General features: G+C 38.7%; 1 protein-coding gene across 2 annotated transcripts in view; it reads left to right on the top strand.

Annotated features, from left to right (window-relative positions):
* The window catches only part of kcnn1a (potassium intermediate/small conductance calcium-activated channel, subfamily N, member 1a), a 112982-nt gene that overhangs the window by 54946 nt on the left and 39108 nt on the right, over positions 1–18928 (top strand). For both annotated transcript variants that reach the window (XM_025009397.2, XM_025009395.2), the window contains exons 2-4: positions 1360–1833; positions 6736–6831; positions 9907–10325. In XM_025009397.2, coding sequence (XP_024865165.1) covers positions 1360–1833; positions 6736–6831; positions 9907–10325 — 989 coding nt within the window. The remainder of the gene's footprint in view (positions 1–1359; positions 1834–6735; positions 6832–9906; positions 10326–18928) is intronic.

Below are 18928 nucleotides of genomic sequence, written 5' to 3'. Positions count from 1 at the left end.
TGTCATTTGTAATCATCAAAATTAAATGAAATAAACATTTGAAATATATGAGTTTGTATGTAATGTATGAATATAATATACAAGTTTCACTTTTTAAATGGAATTACTGAAATCAATCTACTTTTTCATGATATTCTAATTTTGTGACCAGCACCTGTAATGAACCAGCCCCAACAGAACCCAGCAGGCCTCATCCCCTGCTGAATTCTTGGACATTTTCACCCAGATCCACAAACTGTTCTCCTCTTTAAGAAATAATCCGGAACCTCGACACAACATCACCACCTGCAATATCATTGAAAGTATCTCCTCAGTATACCTATGTTCATGAACTTCTTCAATGATAAAACTCAGGTAAAAGGACAATTAATCAACGCATCCACAAATCTTCAGCCATCTTCACCCTCAGAACCCTCAGTTTACCAGTCATCCAAGCCAGTCAGGTCCTCTAAGTCCCCCAAGTCTGCTAAATCACCTAAGCCACTCTCTGCATCTCTAGTGCTGCTCTCTGCATCGCCGCCTGCAGTGCCTTCGGTCCCTCCAGCACCGCCTGCAGTGCCTTCAGTCCCTCCAGCGCCGCCGGCAGAGCCTTAAGGGTCTCCAGCGCCCTTTGCAGAGCCTTCAGGGTCTGTCAAGTCTGCCTCTGGGAGAGTCGCTCCTTCTGCCTGTGTCTCAGTGGGGGTCGGCGACCATGACACCCCACCTGCCTGTGTCTTAGTGGGGGTCGGCGATGACGACAGTCCACCTTCCTGTATCTCTGAGGGGGTCGAGGTTGATGCCTCTCACCAGGCCGTTCTCATGCCACCAGGATCCCACACTCTAGTGCCACCTCCAGGGTTATCAGGCCCCCTAGGACATCCACCTCATGGGTTAACAGGCTACTCTGGATGTCTGCCCCAAGGGTTTTTGGAGCCCTCGGGGTTCCCTGTTTCTGTGTTTTCCAGAGGGTCCCGGACAATGCCTCTGTCTCGTCTGTCCCATAGAGGGTCCCGGACGACGCCTCTGTCTCGCTTGCCGCTTGGAGGGTCCTGGAGGACACCTCACACTCGTCTGCTTCCCTCCTGTCTGCTTCATGGAGGGCCATGGAGGACACCTCTCTCTCGCCTGCAATTTTTAGGGCGCTACCTTGGCTGCCTGCCTGAACTCTTGCTCCGCCGTGGGCAATTCCCGGGTTAGGGTTAGGGTTGAAAGTTGTTTTGCAAGTATCGTTTCTTCTGTCTCTTTCAGTTCCAGATGAAACTCAAACATCAAGGTCCTATTTATAGACTGAACCTGTGTGGATGTCTTTAGCGCACTGTCAGTTTTTACACCCTTTTTGTTCTGAAATGTTTCATTTATCTTTGTTCTTTCTGTTTACAGGCCAATACTGAGCAGAAGAAGCTGAGCCATGCTGGATCCAAGCCCTCCCTCTCCGAGAGCAGCAGCCGACTCCCTCAGATAGCCATGAACACCTGCAAATACAATGGCGGCGTGGTCAGACCACTAGTGGGCAGCCTGGCGTCCTCGTCGCGCCGCAACCTCGCTGAGCTCGACTCGGAGACACAGCCCCTGCAGACGCTGCACAGTTCCGGCCTGGAGGTGGTGGTGTCAAAGGGCAACGCTGGTGAAGACCCCAGTAAGGCATCCAACGAGAGCTTAATCAGGGAGGGCGGCGGGCGAGGTGGGGGCAGGGCTCCCCAGAAGAAGAACAGGGACATTGGCTACAAGCTTGGACATCGTCGGGCGCTGTTTGAGAAGAGGAAGCGGCTCAGCGATTACGCACTCATCTTTGGAATGTTTGGGATTGTCGTCATGGTTACAGAAACAGAACTATCATGGGGGGTTTACACTAAGGTGGGTTGTGTTTGTGCTTATGTGAAACACGGGTGTGACTGCTGAGTGCCACATTATTGTAACTTTTGGAGTATTTGCACAATGAGTGTCTATACAGAAATGGTATTTTAGGAGCCCCTAAATACCATTTTTCTAAACTAGGTTTCAGAGTAAGAATGTCTTTCATCATTGCATTCTCGTTTGGACAACCTAAACACAACCATTTAAAAACAATGATATCATAGTCACACCTGAAACCTTTCCTGCAACCCCAAACGTGACAGAAGTAGCAACAATAGGGACAGATTACATGAAATAGCAATGGTTTTAAAAGACTGACACTAGTGTATAGTTTATCCAGTAATGCCTCTGGAGGCTCTATTTGAAATTGTCCATTTCGTTCATAGATTTGGACTGACCTGACTCCCAGTCAATGGTAATTTTTGTGACACAAACTAAAAGTTCCACATCCTCGTCAGTCTACAAAAAAGAATGTAGTTTTTGCTCGTGTATTTGCCATCCTATTGTTTTTGTTTTTGTTTGTTTACAGGTTGGGGTGTACGCTCCATGTCTTCTTTTCTGTTCGTGGTGTATTTCTGTGGCAGCATTACAAATCCAGTACAGGCCTGGCGTAGTAACTACAGCGTTTGGATCTGTTTCTGTGTGGATGAAACAGTTATGGAAACTTTATATATATATATATATATATATATATATATATACAAAGTCAGAGGAAAGTGCTAAGGCCAACATAACTTGTGTAAGAGAAAATTTAGCGATTCAAGATTGAGAGAAAATTGTGAGAAAATAGGTCAGTTTTGCAACTAAGGGATTAGCAAGTCACATGGCAGCATTTGTGTTGTCAGTGCTTGAAAATCCCAATTTAATTTCATCCACACAACTTGCAAAACTTCTTGGCCTTACATAATATTTTGTTGCCCACCTCACTCACATCAAACCCACCTTGTCCTGCAGCATTTGGTTCCAAACACCTGCACCAAGAGCCTGTGTTTTTATGCACTAATTGCAGGAGTTGGATTTATATAAACAAAATGTAGGTTATTAATTAACCTATATTTTAACCCCTAGCTATCTAAGGACATCACAGATGTGTTATTACTCAATCATACTAGGTAAAATGCCGCTACTGTTATAATTTTTTACACATATCCAGTGAGGGAAGCTCCGAGGGGAATCAAGCGTTAGTCCTAGCGTGACTCGTTCCAGGGATAGTGGCAGGCGAGCAGTTAGACTGGGGCGGTACACCTGTCAAACTGTAACACAGGTGTTAGGAGAGCTCATGGAAAAGCTGAAGGGAAGGTCTTTTTTTACATTCACACACACACAATTACTTTTTATTTTGAAAGTGCAAACAAACATATAACAACAATACATACACATGTGTTCTCCGACGAGACTGAGAACAAATGTTTCCAGACTTTTTGGAAACTTCCTCACGAAAGCTGCTTACAGTTTGGCACAGCATAGTGAGATACTGGGTCAAACACATAGCTGTTAAGCTAAAGAGCTGAAACTAGTTCTAGTAACCAGAGACCTCCTGTACAAAGGGTAAGTACTCACAAAAAAGTGGTGGATACCCTTTTTCATGCAAAACATCAGATGTATCAACAATGAACCGTGGACATGTGTGCAGTTCCGTTTTAACTTCATGGCAGGGGAATGCACATTTCGACAGTTATTGATCTACTGGTGACACAGGGCATGCTGGGAGATTGTTAATGATGAGAAAACAATAATGTGTGTGTACAAGTCCGCAGGACAATCTACGATTTCTGTGAATTTAAACATGTCTATATATTTTTTGTGTTTGTTACTGAGTGGGTTTCAGTTCAACACAAAAAATGACGAACTCAGTTAATTCTACAGACACTGAGCTAAAATCGTGTGTGGTGACAGCTGAAAGCCAACTAGATGTGTTCTTGCTTTAAAACACCTTGTTTAAATGGATGACTTATTGCCATGCTCCTGGAGAACTTGATGATTTGGTGAGGAGCTAATCAAACCATTTGAATCAGGTGTGTTGGAGCAGAAAAACCAAAACCTCCAGGACAGCGGCCATCGAGGCCTGGAGTTTGACACCCCTGTCCTACATCAACCAGGTCACATGTTCTGTGTAGGGTCCATGTCTCCATGTAAACTCACCATGGCCATCTCACACTGTAGTTCAGACACTTGAGTCTCAGCAAAGATGTTTTGGGACCTGAAGGAGGGAAGCATGTAAAGAGGCAGCAAGCACTGGGACTAAAAAGATCTTTGAACTACTGGCAGGTGGATTAATTGGTTTACTTAGTGTTATTTCACCAGGGACTTCCTAAAACAATTTTAAATGTCTTGAGAACAATTTGCTGAACTGAGGGGCAAAGCAATCTAGTTGATAGCTAAAAATACATTTTGTTATATGGACCACCGAAGGACAGAGTAATATGGAGTCAGTTCTGCTGTCATCACAGCAACAATTATGCACCACATTTAATACCCGCTGCAGAAAGGTGAATGTTTTTGCCAGTGTCTGTGTGTGCATGTGTGTGTCTACTTGTTTATTTGTTATCAAAATATCTCATGGACCACTGAACAATAATATTCCCAGAAAATAATCATTGGGTGTACATCTACAAATGATTAACTTTTATAGTCATCACAATTCAATATGGCTGCCACAGTTGGTCTTAGCACAAAAATGTCTATAACTCAGCCAGTTTTACAGATATTAAGCCAAAATCTGGTGTGGTAGTGGCTTAGTATCATCCTGAACACATACTCTGAGCACTACACATTATGCAATAGTTTTGCTTAAACCTTCGTCATTAACTATTGCATCGACCTTGTCTGCCTGTTAGCAAAATATATCATAAACCACTTAACATATTTTAATAAAATTCTCAGAAAGTAATGATTGGTTGTGCATTGACAACTGATTAACTAACCCAAAAGGCTATAACTCTTCTTTTACCTGCTTTTCTGTGCAAGGTTGGGGGGGAGCTGGTGACTGTCTTCAGTGGTCATAAGAAAATCTTAGTCATAAAACTCTGGCATGCAGGTGATATGCATTCCTTCAATAAATGCTGGGTCTTTAATTCCACTTGTTTTTATGGTAAATGGCTTGCACTTGTATAGCACTTTATCTAGTCCAAAGACCCCAAAGCACTTCGCACTACAGTCATTCACCCTTTCACACACTGATGGTGGTAAGCTACATTGTAGCCACAGCTGCCCTGGGGCGAGCTGACAGAAGTGATGCTGCCATTACACCGGCGCCACTGAACCCTCTGACCACCACTAGTAGGCAAGGCAGGTGAAGTGTCTCGCCAAAGGACACAACGGCTGAGATGGACGGAGCGGGGGTTTGAAACAGCAACCCTCTGGTAACAGGACGAACCCCTACCTCCTGAGCCACTGCCGTCACTTGAGTCCTTATTACAAAAACAATCTTGTGATCATTATCCTGCAGCTTTTTGCACCCTGCTTGTTAAATTGATTTATCAGTTGGCATTTTCCCAACAAAATGGGCAGGTTTGTGGGTTCTCATTTTCAAGATCTATTGCCCCCACATACACATGTACATACATAAGCAGTGCTGCAACTCCAGCAACCAGATTTATCTATTTATCACCACCTGTGCTCATGCGGGTGCCCCCTCCCTGCTAATGTAAGTATTGGCTTTTTGGCTTCCGCAACTAAGTGGAAAGTCCCACTGTTTATGTCAAGCTTTGATTAATTGGTAGTTTGGATGGTGAAAAAGGTGTCCAAATAATATCAAGCTGCACCTGCACATGCAGCGTCATTTCTGAACATTCCAAGCATATTTTTGTGTATAAAACTCCATCATCCGTTTACTGCTTACTTCTTATGCAATAAATGTGTTTAATATATGTTTTTATGTGTATATGTAATTTGTGTGTGTTTACATTTATTTCCCAACATGCGACCTGACTAATTTCTCCTATAATTAAAGGGCCTAGCACTCCACGAAGGAATGCATATCGCTCACTGCCTTTCATGCTAGAGTTTTAAACTAAAATTATTTCATGCTGATAAGAGAAGGAGTTATAGCCATTATGGTCAAACCTTGTAAAAGACATTATGTGCAAGCTTGTGAGATCTTGTGAGATGTATTAGCACTCTCAGCTACAACTGCATTTTCTTTAATATTTGTACAACTGACTGAGTTAGAGCCATTTTTGTGCTGGCCAAGGTTGATTAGCTGCGGCAGCCTTCTTGAATTGTGTTGACTGAAGTGATGCACTTGCAGATGTTCATCCAATGACTACTTTATATGATTTTTTAAAAAATTGTCCAGTTCTTCATAAGATATTCTACTAACAGACAAACAAATAGATATTAGCAGTTAATGTGAAAGTTTTAAACAAAAATGCTGCGTAGTGTGTAGTGCTCAGAGTATGTGTTGGGGATGATGTTCAGCTACTGCCACCAAATTTTAGCTTAATATCTGTAGAACTGACAAAGGTATAGACATCTTTGTGTTGGTTAATGCTGTATAGCTGTGGCAGAAATATTGAATCAGGTTGGCTCCAAAATTTAAGGAGTTGTAGATGTACAACTAGTGATTACTCTCTGACAGCTTCAATAAAACCCATCCAGTAGTTCCAGGGATATTTAGCTAAGGCTATAGACAAACATAAGCATAAATACACAGTCACAAGCAAAAATATTATTGCCTTTTTCAACTAGTATGATTCAGAAATCCCTAATATTGTGTTATATTTGTATTACTAGATTTGAGACTAAACTTATACACTGAAATACAAATTTTCCCAATGAACAGAAGATTTAGCTTATTTCAGTTCTATTTAGAAATCTGTGTTGTATAAGCATGTTATTCAAAAGCAGTTACTGCAATATTTTATGACTAATTTCTTTTATGTGTTTTTGTTCTCATTTCAGGAATCTTCATACTCATTTGCACTGAAATGCCTTATCAGCCTTTCCACTGTTATTTTGCTCGGTCTTATAATAATGTACCACGCCCGGGAAATCCAGGTGAGTCTATTAAAAAATTATTATGTTAATTTATTATTTGTTACAGAGATCGGTGTTGTCATAATAATATTATAACTAGAGAAATAGTGTTTTCTGTAAATATAGAGGGTGAATGAGTTTGCTAAAGAAATTGAAAGTGAATTATTGAGACTAAAAGAAGCAGAACACTTGTCAAAAGCTAAAAGAAGCAAATCACTAGGTAAGCAGAGAAAGTAAATGTTAATTTCTACAGCAACTTTCAAGATAAAAATTACAAAGAGCTTAACTCAACAAATTAGGTAAAAGCAAATTTGAAATGATGAGTTTTGAGCTGCAAAAAGTCAAAAGTAATGAAATTAGTACAAGTAAAAAACTAATAATAGCAAATTTGTTGTTAAAAACTAAAAGAAGCAAAATGAGACAAAAACAGAGCAACAATGCTGAAGCAGATTTTAAAGGAAACAATGTTTTCGAAAAAATTGAAGACATTTTAATGTATTCATTGGAGAAGTATTTGTAAATAAAGTGAAATATTTAGAAATTTTTAAAAATACAAAAACCAGATGTCATAGCACTCATTTCCTGAATGAGCTCAACATTTTGCAGCAGTAGTTGCTCCTGTTAAACTACAGGAAAACAATAGTGTGAATGCTGAATCAATATTCACACAATAAGGATAAATTTACACATAGTAACAATGTTCAACTATGTTCCATCAATTCGTTTTCTGTACTGGTTTAATCTTCTTCGAGGTTGCGGGGAGCTGGTGTCTACCTCCTGCAGGGCTGACACCATCAAAATGAGCCAGCTGACATGGGCATTGGATTAGAATGCCCTGTAGATGCCTCTCAGAAAGGTTTAAGCATGTCCTCCTGCAAGAAGGACCTAAGGGAGACTCAGAATTTGCTGGAAGAACTAGATTTCCCTTCTGGCCTGGGAACACTTTGGGATCCTCCTAGAGCAGCTGAAACACTGCCTCATTGCAAGAGTGTTGCTGAGAAAAAGGATGCTGCTTCTCTTTCATTACCTCCATGACAAAATATAGATATGGATATACAGTATAGTTGGAGATGATGGATGGATAGATGTTGTCAATAATCAAGATTTATTTATTTATTTATTTTTTGGTGCATTTTTCTAACAGTTTACAAGAGTGTAATAAAAAAATCACTGTAATTTTTTTTTATTAATTTAAATCCTGTCTGACAATTAACTTCACCATAGATTTAATAGTGCATTACTGTCAATGAATATATGTCATATGTACCAAATTTGATTCTTCAGTTTAATTCAGTTTATTTATATAGTCCCACTTAATATTAAAAAGGTCATCTTATGGCGCTTTACAAAATCATTCAGTACATTTTAAAAAGCCAGTTAGTAAACGTTTGCTATTTAAGGAAGCCAGCAGATTGTGTCAAGTCTTCACTTGGTGCTCTCTCATCCTGAACAGAACATTGACAACAGTGGAAAGGAATGACTCCCTTTTAACGAGAAGAAATATTCAGCAGAATTAGGCTCAGGAAGAGCAGCCATCTGTTCATCCTGAACCAAGAGACACAGACAAATACAGAAGGATTGGACCTCAGTTCTTGCCTCAGTTAATCTGAAGTTACATGTTTTTACATTCTCTGAATATTTATTTTATGTGTAAAATAAAGAAGCCAGCCTATTTATTACTATAGCCCTTTTTTAAAATTGTTCATTTAAGGAACAACTGATATATCTTTAAGGCAGATCATTGTACTGTTTTCAGGGTTTGTAGGTGAAATAGGTGAAGATCAAAGTGCTTTTGAGCCTGCAGGGAAAGTACTAACAATCCTAAATTGATGCCAGTAATGTGTAAAACATTTCTCTGTGGAGATTATTTCACTGTGCAGGCATGTTACTTGAAAACACCAGCTTACATGCTTGCTTCTGATAGATCAATATGAACAAGCAACAACTTCAATGTCTTTATTACTCTGGTATAACAGGTGTCCCATGAAGTAGAAGACAAAATGCATAATGTAGAAAGCCCCTCAGAGCATGCAGTATGCATAGTTAGTCTCCTTTACAGTAAATAATCAGATACTTTGTTTTCCTAATTATCTCATGTGAATGGTTAATTTTGTTGTAAAAGAAATTCTTGCCCAGGCCATATTGGAATGGGTTTGCGTCCACACACAAATGGAATTTTAGGAGCCATGAAATGGTGTTTTTCAAAACTGGGTTCCAGGGTAAAAAAAACTATAAATGCCATGCTTGCTTGCGTTTTAGTGTAGACAGACTAAGCACAACCCTTTGAAAACTACAATGTCATAGTCCCACTTCTTGCCAATTTACGATCCCACCATGACAAATGTAAGAACAATATTGACATACTTGTGTTTGTGCTGCTGTCATTAGTTTCTTAACTTCAGCAAAGTCTTTGAATTACTATATTACTTCAAAGAGCAGACAAGGCTGATGAACAATATGATTGCATAAACAGAATAGAGGAAAAACACTTTATTATTACACCAAATAATCTATGGCCAAAAATGTTTTTTTTTTATCATTTTATTAAACTTTCAACAATACAAAATACAAACATAACATATAAAACTACAATATACATCAAGTAAACATTTGAAAAACATAAGAAATTGGAACAGTTTTAAAACACCAACACACTTGTGAGATTACCCTGATTTGCTCTGAACATCATGAGAAAAACACTTCCCTCTAAAGTCCCTTGCTTAATACTGGGCCTAAAAAGTGTCCACTATGTCCTTATTTGGACAGACACAGCTACCAGTCAGTATTGTCCTGTACTTTTGTGGTCTTTTAGTTTAATGTGACACAAAGTTAAAGTTCCAGTTTAAGTGTATGCTCCAGGAAACAGGAAACGTGTTGTTTCCTGTTTTTGGTGTATTTTTGCCACACACAGACAAACTGCTCAAACTGCAAAAATTGTGTTGCTAAATCAAGAAAAAAAAGTGTACTAAATGGCATGAACATACACAAAAGGTGTGAGTTGTATTATAAAGTATGTCCAAAAGAAGATGTACATAAATTCAAATGGAATACTTCATTTAACCAATGTACCCTTGGTCCCCATTTGTTTTTACACAGCTGTTCATGGTTGACAATGGCGCAGACGATTGGAGGATAGCCATGACATATGAGAGAATCTTCTTCATTGTGCTGGAGCTTTTGGTGTGTGCCATTCATCCCATCCCAGGCCAGTACGTCTTCACTTGGACAGCACGGCTGGCCTTCACCTACACGCCATCTGTGGCTGATGCCGACGTGGACATTATCCTCTCTATCCCCATGTTCCTGAGACTCTACCTGATCGGCAGGGTTATGTTACTCCACAGCAAGCTGTTCACGGATGCTTCGTCCCGCAGCATTGGTGCCCTCAACAAGATCAACTTCAACACCCGCTTTGTCATGAAGACCCTCATGACCATATGTCCAGGAACAGTGTTGCTGGTGTTCAGTATATCCTCCTGGATCATTGCTGCATGGACTGTGCGTGTCTGTGAGAGGTAAACACAGGACTGTGAAAAATTAATGTTACAGTGTGCAAATTGAGAAACAAAATGGCTGAAGCATAGTCATGTTGCTTTGTGAGTTACGAGACACCTTTTCTCCCATTTCCCTCAGTGTTACCTTGTTTTCTGCCACTCACATTCAGTTGTCCACAGAAATGAGCAGAATCATTAGCATATAGGTCATGTGTAAATAACGGCAGGCTTTCATTGATTTGCCACCATACTATCCCAATGCTGAAGTGTTTAAATCCTCCTGACATATGTTTCATTAACTCGGCACTCACTCCACAACCTCACACTCCTTGTTTTTTAAAGCTATTTTAGATGGCTTGTCTATAATTCATAAGTGTCTAATTGTTTGTTTGCTGAATGGTTTGTTTTGGTAATGCAGAGCAGCCCCCAGGAACCCCTAACCCATTTTTTCCCCAAAACTGCACATCAGGGTCTGTCTCAGGAGTGTGCAGGGATTCTCACTGAAAGCAAAGGAGGCAGGGAGGAATGAAAAGCTTTCTGTTTTCTTCCTCATTGTGCATTTGCATAGGGAAATGAGACGCTAATACCAGCTTTGATGTTTTTAAGTCATTTTTACGTGGCTGGTGTAGCAGGGTTGATGCAGAGTGGAGGACGTATCACTGCAGGTCTTGTCAGACCCATGCTGGTGTACATATACTACTTTGTAGAAGTATCAGATTAAAGAAAAACTTTTCCTTCAACCCGGCCCTGACTACAGATGCTTGGCTTCCTCCTGAAGCTCGCTCTGCCTGCTTATAGCACCCCAACCCACCCTTTCCTATAACTCTCTTAACTACCCCCTTGATAACCTATCACTAACCATTCCTTGTCATACCCTTGCCCCTGTCCCCACTGCCCCCTCCCCCTGACCCTCTCAGGCTCTTGGCAATTCCAGATTTTGGCTGGTAGATTTAAACTTATAAAGGTAGTATCTTACTGGGCTGTGACTGTTGGCAACTAGTTGGTGAGTGACATTCTTGAGGGATACTCCAAAATTTTCAAAGCCTTCACAGGGATTCTCAATTTCCTTGCATGAGTTGCAGAGACCTGCAATTTTGTTACTTGAATTTTGACCATGTTCAAAAAACAATTTTTTTTGTCAAAATAGTCACAAAAGCTATGTTCGCATGGGATAAGCATTATCTGGGGACCCCATATAATAAATAAATTACTCCCCATCGTCTGCTTTTTATGTGGTGTATTTGCATATGATATCCAAAGCCTTGGTTTTTGCTGAAATTTACAGACATCTTCTGGATATGATGTTAATACACTACGTATTGCCTAACACCCGCTTACTTTGATTTGATGGTAAAACTACTTTTCGGGCTACGGCCACAGCTTACCCGCTGTATAGTAGGCTACAAACAAAAGAAAATTATTCTTACCGCACAGAGCAATGCATGATGTGAGCCACCATTTGCATGTGATTTTGCTCCTCCAGCCTTTTCTTTTTTATGGTGACCATTACGGGTCGATAGGGTTTTGTTTGGCTGGGACACAAAAGGTTATCTCTGCACTCCGATGCAGCCTCCATTGCCAAAAGCAAATAAAAATGCACCCAGGAAACAAAAAACACCTAATTATGTATCGGATCCCACTTATTTCTGTCCAAATCACAGAGATGCCTATTCACATTAGATTAGTATTATCACAGGACCTCTGAGTTCAGCAAAATACAGTAGGTAATTTGCGGGGGAATTTTTACTTTACAAATTACTGACATGGCCGATTCGCATGGGATTAACAACACAGACAATCTCCGTAATTATTACAAATAGCATGTGGTCCCTAGGTAAAACTAATCCCGTGCGAATAGGGCTATCATTGCGGTGGGCATCTAGAACCTATTTCTGTTTGGTTGCGGTAATCTCCAACATGTCTCCAACCCATAGCAATTTGCCTTTGGCTATCTTGAACCATCTGAATTTGGTTGCAGGCATCTCAAACTAGTTTCAAACCCATCTTAATTTTGGTGCTGGCGTCTCCAGCCCATCTTTTGACACCTGACCAGGAGATGTCTTGTGACAAAAAACATCTGAGGCTACAGCCCCGAGTGTTTAAGTCTAAAACCACATCAATGATAAATAATATTTATTAAAAACATGGTCTCAATTTGCATATCTTAATTTCAAATGTGTACTCCAGTAGACTAAATCATAAATGTTGGGATAGATACCACGAAGGGTACAAAGCAGGCTGAGGCAGGTACCACGTGAGTGCAAAGGTGGGCAATGAAATAATGTTCTAAAATACCGTTTTGCAAGCAGTGGAACTGAAAAATTTATCTATTTCTCACAATTTTGAGTCAACAGCAAGCCTCCAACAGTTGCAGCCCAGTAAAATACTATCTTCAGGACAGATTTAATAAGCTAGTCTTTCACATCATCTCCTTTAGGATAGCAATTTGTGACAGAGGCATCACCAAAATAACTTTGACTTCCAATATTATTAGGAAGTCCTCTGTAAACTCACAACAATTGTAACACTGTCTCTTTCTTGTTCTAAGTCTCAGATGGGTGACAACTTGCCATAACTGCCAATATTCAGGCTCTTGAACTTCAGTATGTAATTTACATATTCAGAGAAAAAAACTACAAAACCTCTAAGGCTGAGCAATATATTGTCTTGTTCATTTATAGCAACAGTTTGTCAGACCAAATATCATATATCCTTAAAGCCATTGAAGTGTTTGTATAGCCCTCATCAAACAGTCACTGATTTCCATTAATATGGTGGCAACTGAACACAAGAATATTATGTGTGAATGACCCCTTTGATGCCTTTTGGTAACATGAATCAGTTTAGATTTACTGTCATAGTCATCTTTACAAGTCTGAGAAGCAGCAGTCTTAATAATGAAGGGGCAGTCATTGTAGTGTGTTAAAATGGAATAAAAATTTCTGTATTGGTCCCTTAACGTTGACATTTTCACAATGCAGTAAAAAAATACACCAAATAAAAAACAGAGTTAGGTAAGATAAAATACATCAATAAGGTACAAAAAGGATTAGGAATACACAGAATTTTATTCTGTCAATATGTGACATTGTGATGCTTTCCTAATAATTTTACGGGTACACAATGTCAACACAAATAATCAAAAATAAACTGTTTAAATTTTGAATATGAATTGAAACGTCTCTTAAAACATTTAGAGGCAAAATTTAGGACTTCTTCCAGGCCAAATCTGACCATATCTGCCTGTCTTAATTGATGCTAGTATTTTATTTTGAAGCAATTTTACTTTGTTATCAAGCATTTGCTGACACTGATTGTGTGAAAATATTACTGGACTGTGCATTCTTAGTACATTTAATTTAGAATCTTGTAAGAATGACAAATGTTCAAACTTATAACAATACAAATGCATATAATATCGAAAAATGTATCACCTGGTAGTAATGACATGTCAAAAAGATTTCATAATAGACTAAATAGCTGTAAGCTGTAAATATGAAATATGTTTCCTCTTAATATTAAATATCTATATGATCACTGTAGAAATCAATACCATTGTCTGTGCCGATTTCATCAAATGGGGCTGCTTTAAAAGCTGTATTTGTTGGTTAGCATGTAGTCATGATAGGCTTCATTATTGCTTCATTAATGTATTTGTCTGTGTATGTTTGTGTGTTTGTGTGTCTGTCTATTAGCAAAATAGCTCATAAACCAATGGGCATATTTTAAAGAAATTTTCAGAGGATAATTATTGGATGCACGTCCACAACTGATTAACTTTTGGAGTCAACTTGCTTCAAAATGGCTGCCACAGCTAATCACCTTTAGAAAACACAAAGGTGGCTCTAAATCAGTTTGTTTTACCCATACTGACCTAAAATTTTGTGTGGTAGTCACTGATCCCCAACACGTATTGTAAACAAGATCTTTGTTTAAACTTTTCCCGTAAAGTATTGGAGGCAATGCCACCTGTCTGTTAACAAAATATCTAATTAACCACAAGAAGGATTTGAATGAAACTTTTTGAATGCAATCACTGAATGTACATCTACCATCTTTTTATGGTTTGAAGCCAACCCAGTTCAAGATGGCTGACACACCAAGCTGACTAGAAAACACAATTTCTGTCAATTTTCTAGATATTGAGTAAAATAAATTATGTGGTTGTAACTGAGAGTTATTAACAACACATACTTTTAGGTGCTACTTATTGTACACAGTGGTCTAAAACTTGGTCTTGGTCAAAAATTTTAGGATAAATTGAGTCAGCCTTGTTTGTCTGTTAGGAAAATATCTAATGAACCTCTGGGCATAGTTTAATGAAACTTTCAGAAAGTTATTGTTGAATGTACACCTACAGCTAATTAACTTTTGGAATTGTCCAATTCAAGATAGCCACCACAGTAAAATAATAAATTATTAAGGTTAAATATTAATTTAACTCAGTTAATTTTACAAATACTGAGCTCAACTTTGATGGGATAGTAGCTGAGAGTCATTCACAACAGATACTGTGAGCGTGACATCTCATGATGTTATTTTCAAGGTTTGACCAAAATGGCTACAACTTTATTTCCCAATATTCAATTTTAGTTTAAAATTCTGACATGAAAGGCAACAGGAGATATGTGTTCCTTCAAGGAATGCTAGGCTTTTAATTTTAATGCATTTTTAATCTCAAGGGATGGAAAAAGTATTAATGCTTTGTTTTATTTTCTAAACAAAAAACAGCTTTATTAAACTAGTTCCTAAACTTCACATCTAAAAGTTATGAAACTTACTAATACTTTGAAAAATCATAGTTACATAAAATCTCATAAGTATTAACAGTATATTAATAAAAATTCTGGTTTATTTTTTATCACAATTGTTTCTTATTATTAAATATATGATTATTAAAATATATATACTAATGCATACAGTATGAGAAAGCTTTGAGGTATTACTGTAGTTGCTTGTTAGGGGTAGTTTCAACTCCTTTTAATATTTTTTTCACCCTAACACCAACTAGATTCAAAGAGGTTGTTAGAATATGAAAAAAACATAATGATCCTGGTTTAAACTAGAGAATAAAATAAATATTGGGATTTATATTTGAAAAGTGACTTAACCCTCCTGTGACCTTGAGGGCTTCAGGAGGGTTAAAAAAAGAGTTTGAATTTAGTAAAATGAAGTAACTAAAACTGCCAAATAAATACAATGAAGAAGTTTATATAAAGCATATCACAATTACTACATGAATAAGTAAACAAACAAATGTAATGTTGTAATGCACTACACATAATTATATAATAAAACATTACCTGGTACTCACCAGCTCTCATATTTACCTCCACCAAGGTTGGTTTGTTTGTGTTTTTGCAAGATTACTTACAAAACTAATGAACAGATCTGGATGAAGTGTTGGGGTTGTCACAAAAAACAATTGATTAAATTTTGATTGTGATTGAATTGAACTATTTTGTAATGACGCAATGGCCTAGGTGGAGGTTTGCGCTCTCTTAGTACTTCTAGTTGACTCTAATATCTTTTGGTTGACAGAGGAGATCATGGCCCACCTAATGACTACAAGCTGCCCAGATCCAGTGGAGAGGTTTTTTTCCTTCAACCTTTCCAAACAAGCCATACTTGTTCAGTTTTTTTGAATATCCTGTCATTAACTTTAAAGGCCTCTGCTGTTGGTCTGTTTATGTAGAAAAGCCAGGGAGCTTTAATGGAGTTATTATGTTTCCACTGCTCTGCTGAGAAGCAGCTAAATACAGCCATTTTTACAACTGTTCCAGCAAAACTTAGCTGTATGAAAACAACAAAAGCTGCATGCGAAAACGAACATCTCGCAACCACATGACCGCGAACCGACTTCTTGACGTCTTGTGGAGTATGACAGAGCCATGAACCTGCTACTGAATCTTGTATAGTCTGAGATAAAGCACCTGGGTCTTCTGTAAATTATCTGTTGAATACTCAGAGTAATATGGGAAGATCAGAAACTGTCTTGAATGTTTTCCACTTGTGAATAATCGTTCTCACTGTAGAACTAGAAGCACTCAGAGAGTGCAAACCTGCACCAAGGCCATGTGATCTGGATCACCAAAATTTTATCACTTGTTATTTTGTAATAACATTTCCTGAAAGTTTTTATCCAAATCTGTTCATTAGTTTTGTCAGTAATCTTGTAATCAAACAGACAGACACACAAACAAACCAATATCCAAAATATAACCTCCATGGCAGAGGTAATAATGGAGTCCAAAAAGTTTGGAAATGACCCTTAATTCTTCCCAGACTGATGAGCAGCAAACAGTTGTTCCTCTAAGGTCATTGCTAATGTCTTTTTGCATTGATATTTTCTTAACAAATTTCTAATTGCTCCAGCAAAATGATAAAACTTATTTTACAGATGAACCTTACACACCCTTTTAATTTCTGTGGAGGCAGTAAATAAAAGATTATTAATAAATTATTATTTAAAACGTTTAATATATATAATTTATTAAAGTTCAAATAGCTGAAAAGCTTTCTGGCACAAAAATAATCAAAAACCTAGCATTCTTTGAAGGAATGCATTTCACCCACTATGAGTTATAGTTGTTTTTAGTCAAGCCTTGTGTAATGGTGCTGAAAACAAGTCAGTATATGAAGAACAATTGCCTTTACTTTTAATAAATTACAGCAACAAACTTTGTAGCATGCTAAGCAGTCCATCACTAGTACGTTCATCAGCCTACCATGTTAAAATCTTCTCTCTAGGCAGGTGCTCATCTTCCTTCACAAGAGCACTGCCTATTGGTGTGGAGTCACATAAGAATAACAGAAACATAACATCTCTCTCTTTAAGGTAAAACCATTAAAAACAACATGGAAAAGGTAGAATGCATTACATCAGAGAAGCCTTCAACAATAATAACATTTTTTTAGACTTAGCAACTACAGCATCAATGAATGTAATCTTAGGATATTGCAAATAACATGGTACTGGGTAAAACATGAAATATGTAACTCTTCACCAAGAATTGTTGTTGTTCAATGTTTTTGTATAACAAGTGATAACGTTCATGTTAGATTTCCAAGAAACAAGTAGCAACTGCTATGTCATAACATAGTTATTCTGCCAAATAGTCTCGTACTTAACAAATGTTAATTTTCCAGTAGTAGGTTGGGTTTTAGAAGTGGGAGACAGCCTAGTAGTGTTGGAGTCCTGTTCATGTACTGGGAAAACGTGTCCAAGTTGAGATCCATTCCAGAGTTTTCCATTGCTCAGCAAGAAGGTGTTTGAGCCTTTAGTTTTCTTGACAGTTAGAGGGGCAGTAAAGCTGCAGTGTGTTTTTCCAACATTGGGGGGGGGGATGCAGATGCAGCACGTGGCAAGAGAAGTATGTCCAGATTAATATGCATCCTTCTGCAGTACAAGAGTTCATGAGGAGATGTGGAAGTTGTAGCCTGAGGTGTTGCACTTGAAACCAATCCAAAACAATGTTCTTCCATGTTCTATGGCGGTGAACGTTGGATTGCAGTCTGAATACAGGTGCAAAGAGCATGATGAAGTCTTTCCACTGCTCCATTGGCAGCTGGATAGTAGACAGATGTTCTGCTGTGCAATATGCCTCTATGCTCCAGGAATGACACAGAATTTTCAGTTAAACTGTGTACCATTGTCTGCCACAATGTTTTCTGGGTTGCCATGACAACTAAACACAAATGATAGAAACTGAATAACTCACTGGTGGTGGCAGTAGGTGTGAAAGCAAGTTCAGGCCATTTAGAACAGAAGTCACTTAATGTAATGGAATATCTTCAGACAGGATTAGCTGTGTCCAGCAATGTCAAGACCAAGTTTTTTTTTTCCATGGTCCATCAGGCAGCAGACCAGGCTCTTGTCATTAGACTGTCAAAGGACATAGGAAGGTACTTCAGATTGAACTTGTGAATCCTTTTCCAGCCACAGGTAGTGGTTTCTGAATCTCTGCGCTGTTTGACTGTCATGAGCAAGTGTGATCGGCTGAGATCCCACTGAAAGTCTTGAGCCTTTAAGAAAATAGTGATCTTTAGCTGGGAGTTCATCTCTGCTATAGTAGTAAGGAGCAAGCATGTTGTTTACATCTTTAGTTGAGGCAGGGCAGCCGCTCTGTATTTGTGAACACAGGGCAGTCAGTTCAGGTCAAAAACAGGCAGAGTCAATGCCAGCAAATAGAAGGGATGACAAAGCAGCAGACATTTGAGATATCATTTCTGGGTCTGTATGTATTGTGGGTTCAGAAGACACAATTAAGGGCAGGCTAAAGAAACAGTCAACTGTGTAGTTCAGTGGATGACATTCTGGACGGTAGATGACATCACAGTCAAAACACAACAGGGGGAGTGGAGGGGGCAGACCAGCAATCTGCATTCCTGCACTATTTATTTTTTTGAAAAGCTTGGTGGTCAGTGTAAAGGGTAAAGCGTCATCCTCACAGTTATGTTCTCCATTTTTCAACAGCCCACACACAAGCAAGTGCATCTTTTCAACATTATAATACTGCTGTTCTGTTACAGAAAGTGTGCTGGAAGCAAATGCCACAGGCTTCTCTGCACCATTACATTATACTTTAGCAAAGACGGCTCCTAGTCCGTAGTCACTCCCATCA

Source organism: Kryptolebias marmoratus, linkage group LG20 (assembly GCF_001649575.2).
Source record: "Kryptolebias marmoratus isolate JLee-2015 linkage group LG20, ASM164957v2, whole genome shotgun sequence".
Taxonomy (NCBI): Eukaryota; Metazoa; Chordata; class Actinopteri; order Cyprinodontiformes; family Rivulidae; genus Kryptolebias; species Kryptolebias marmoratus.
Note: the sequence above shows the minus strand (reverse complement) of the source record. Positions and strands in the feature narration are given on the sequence as shown.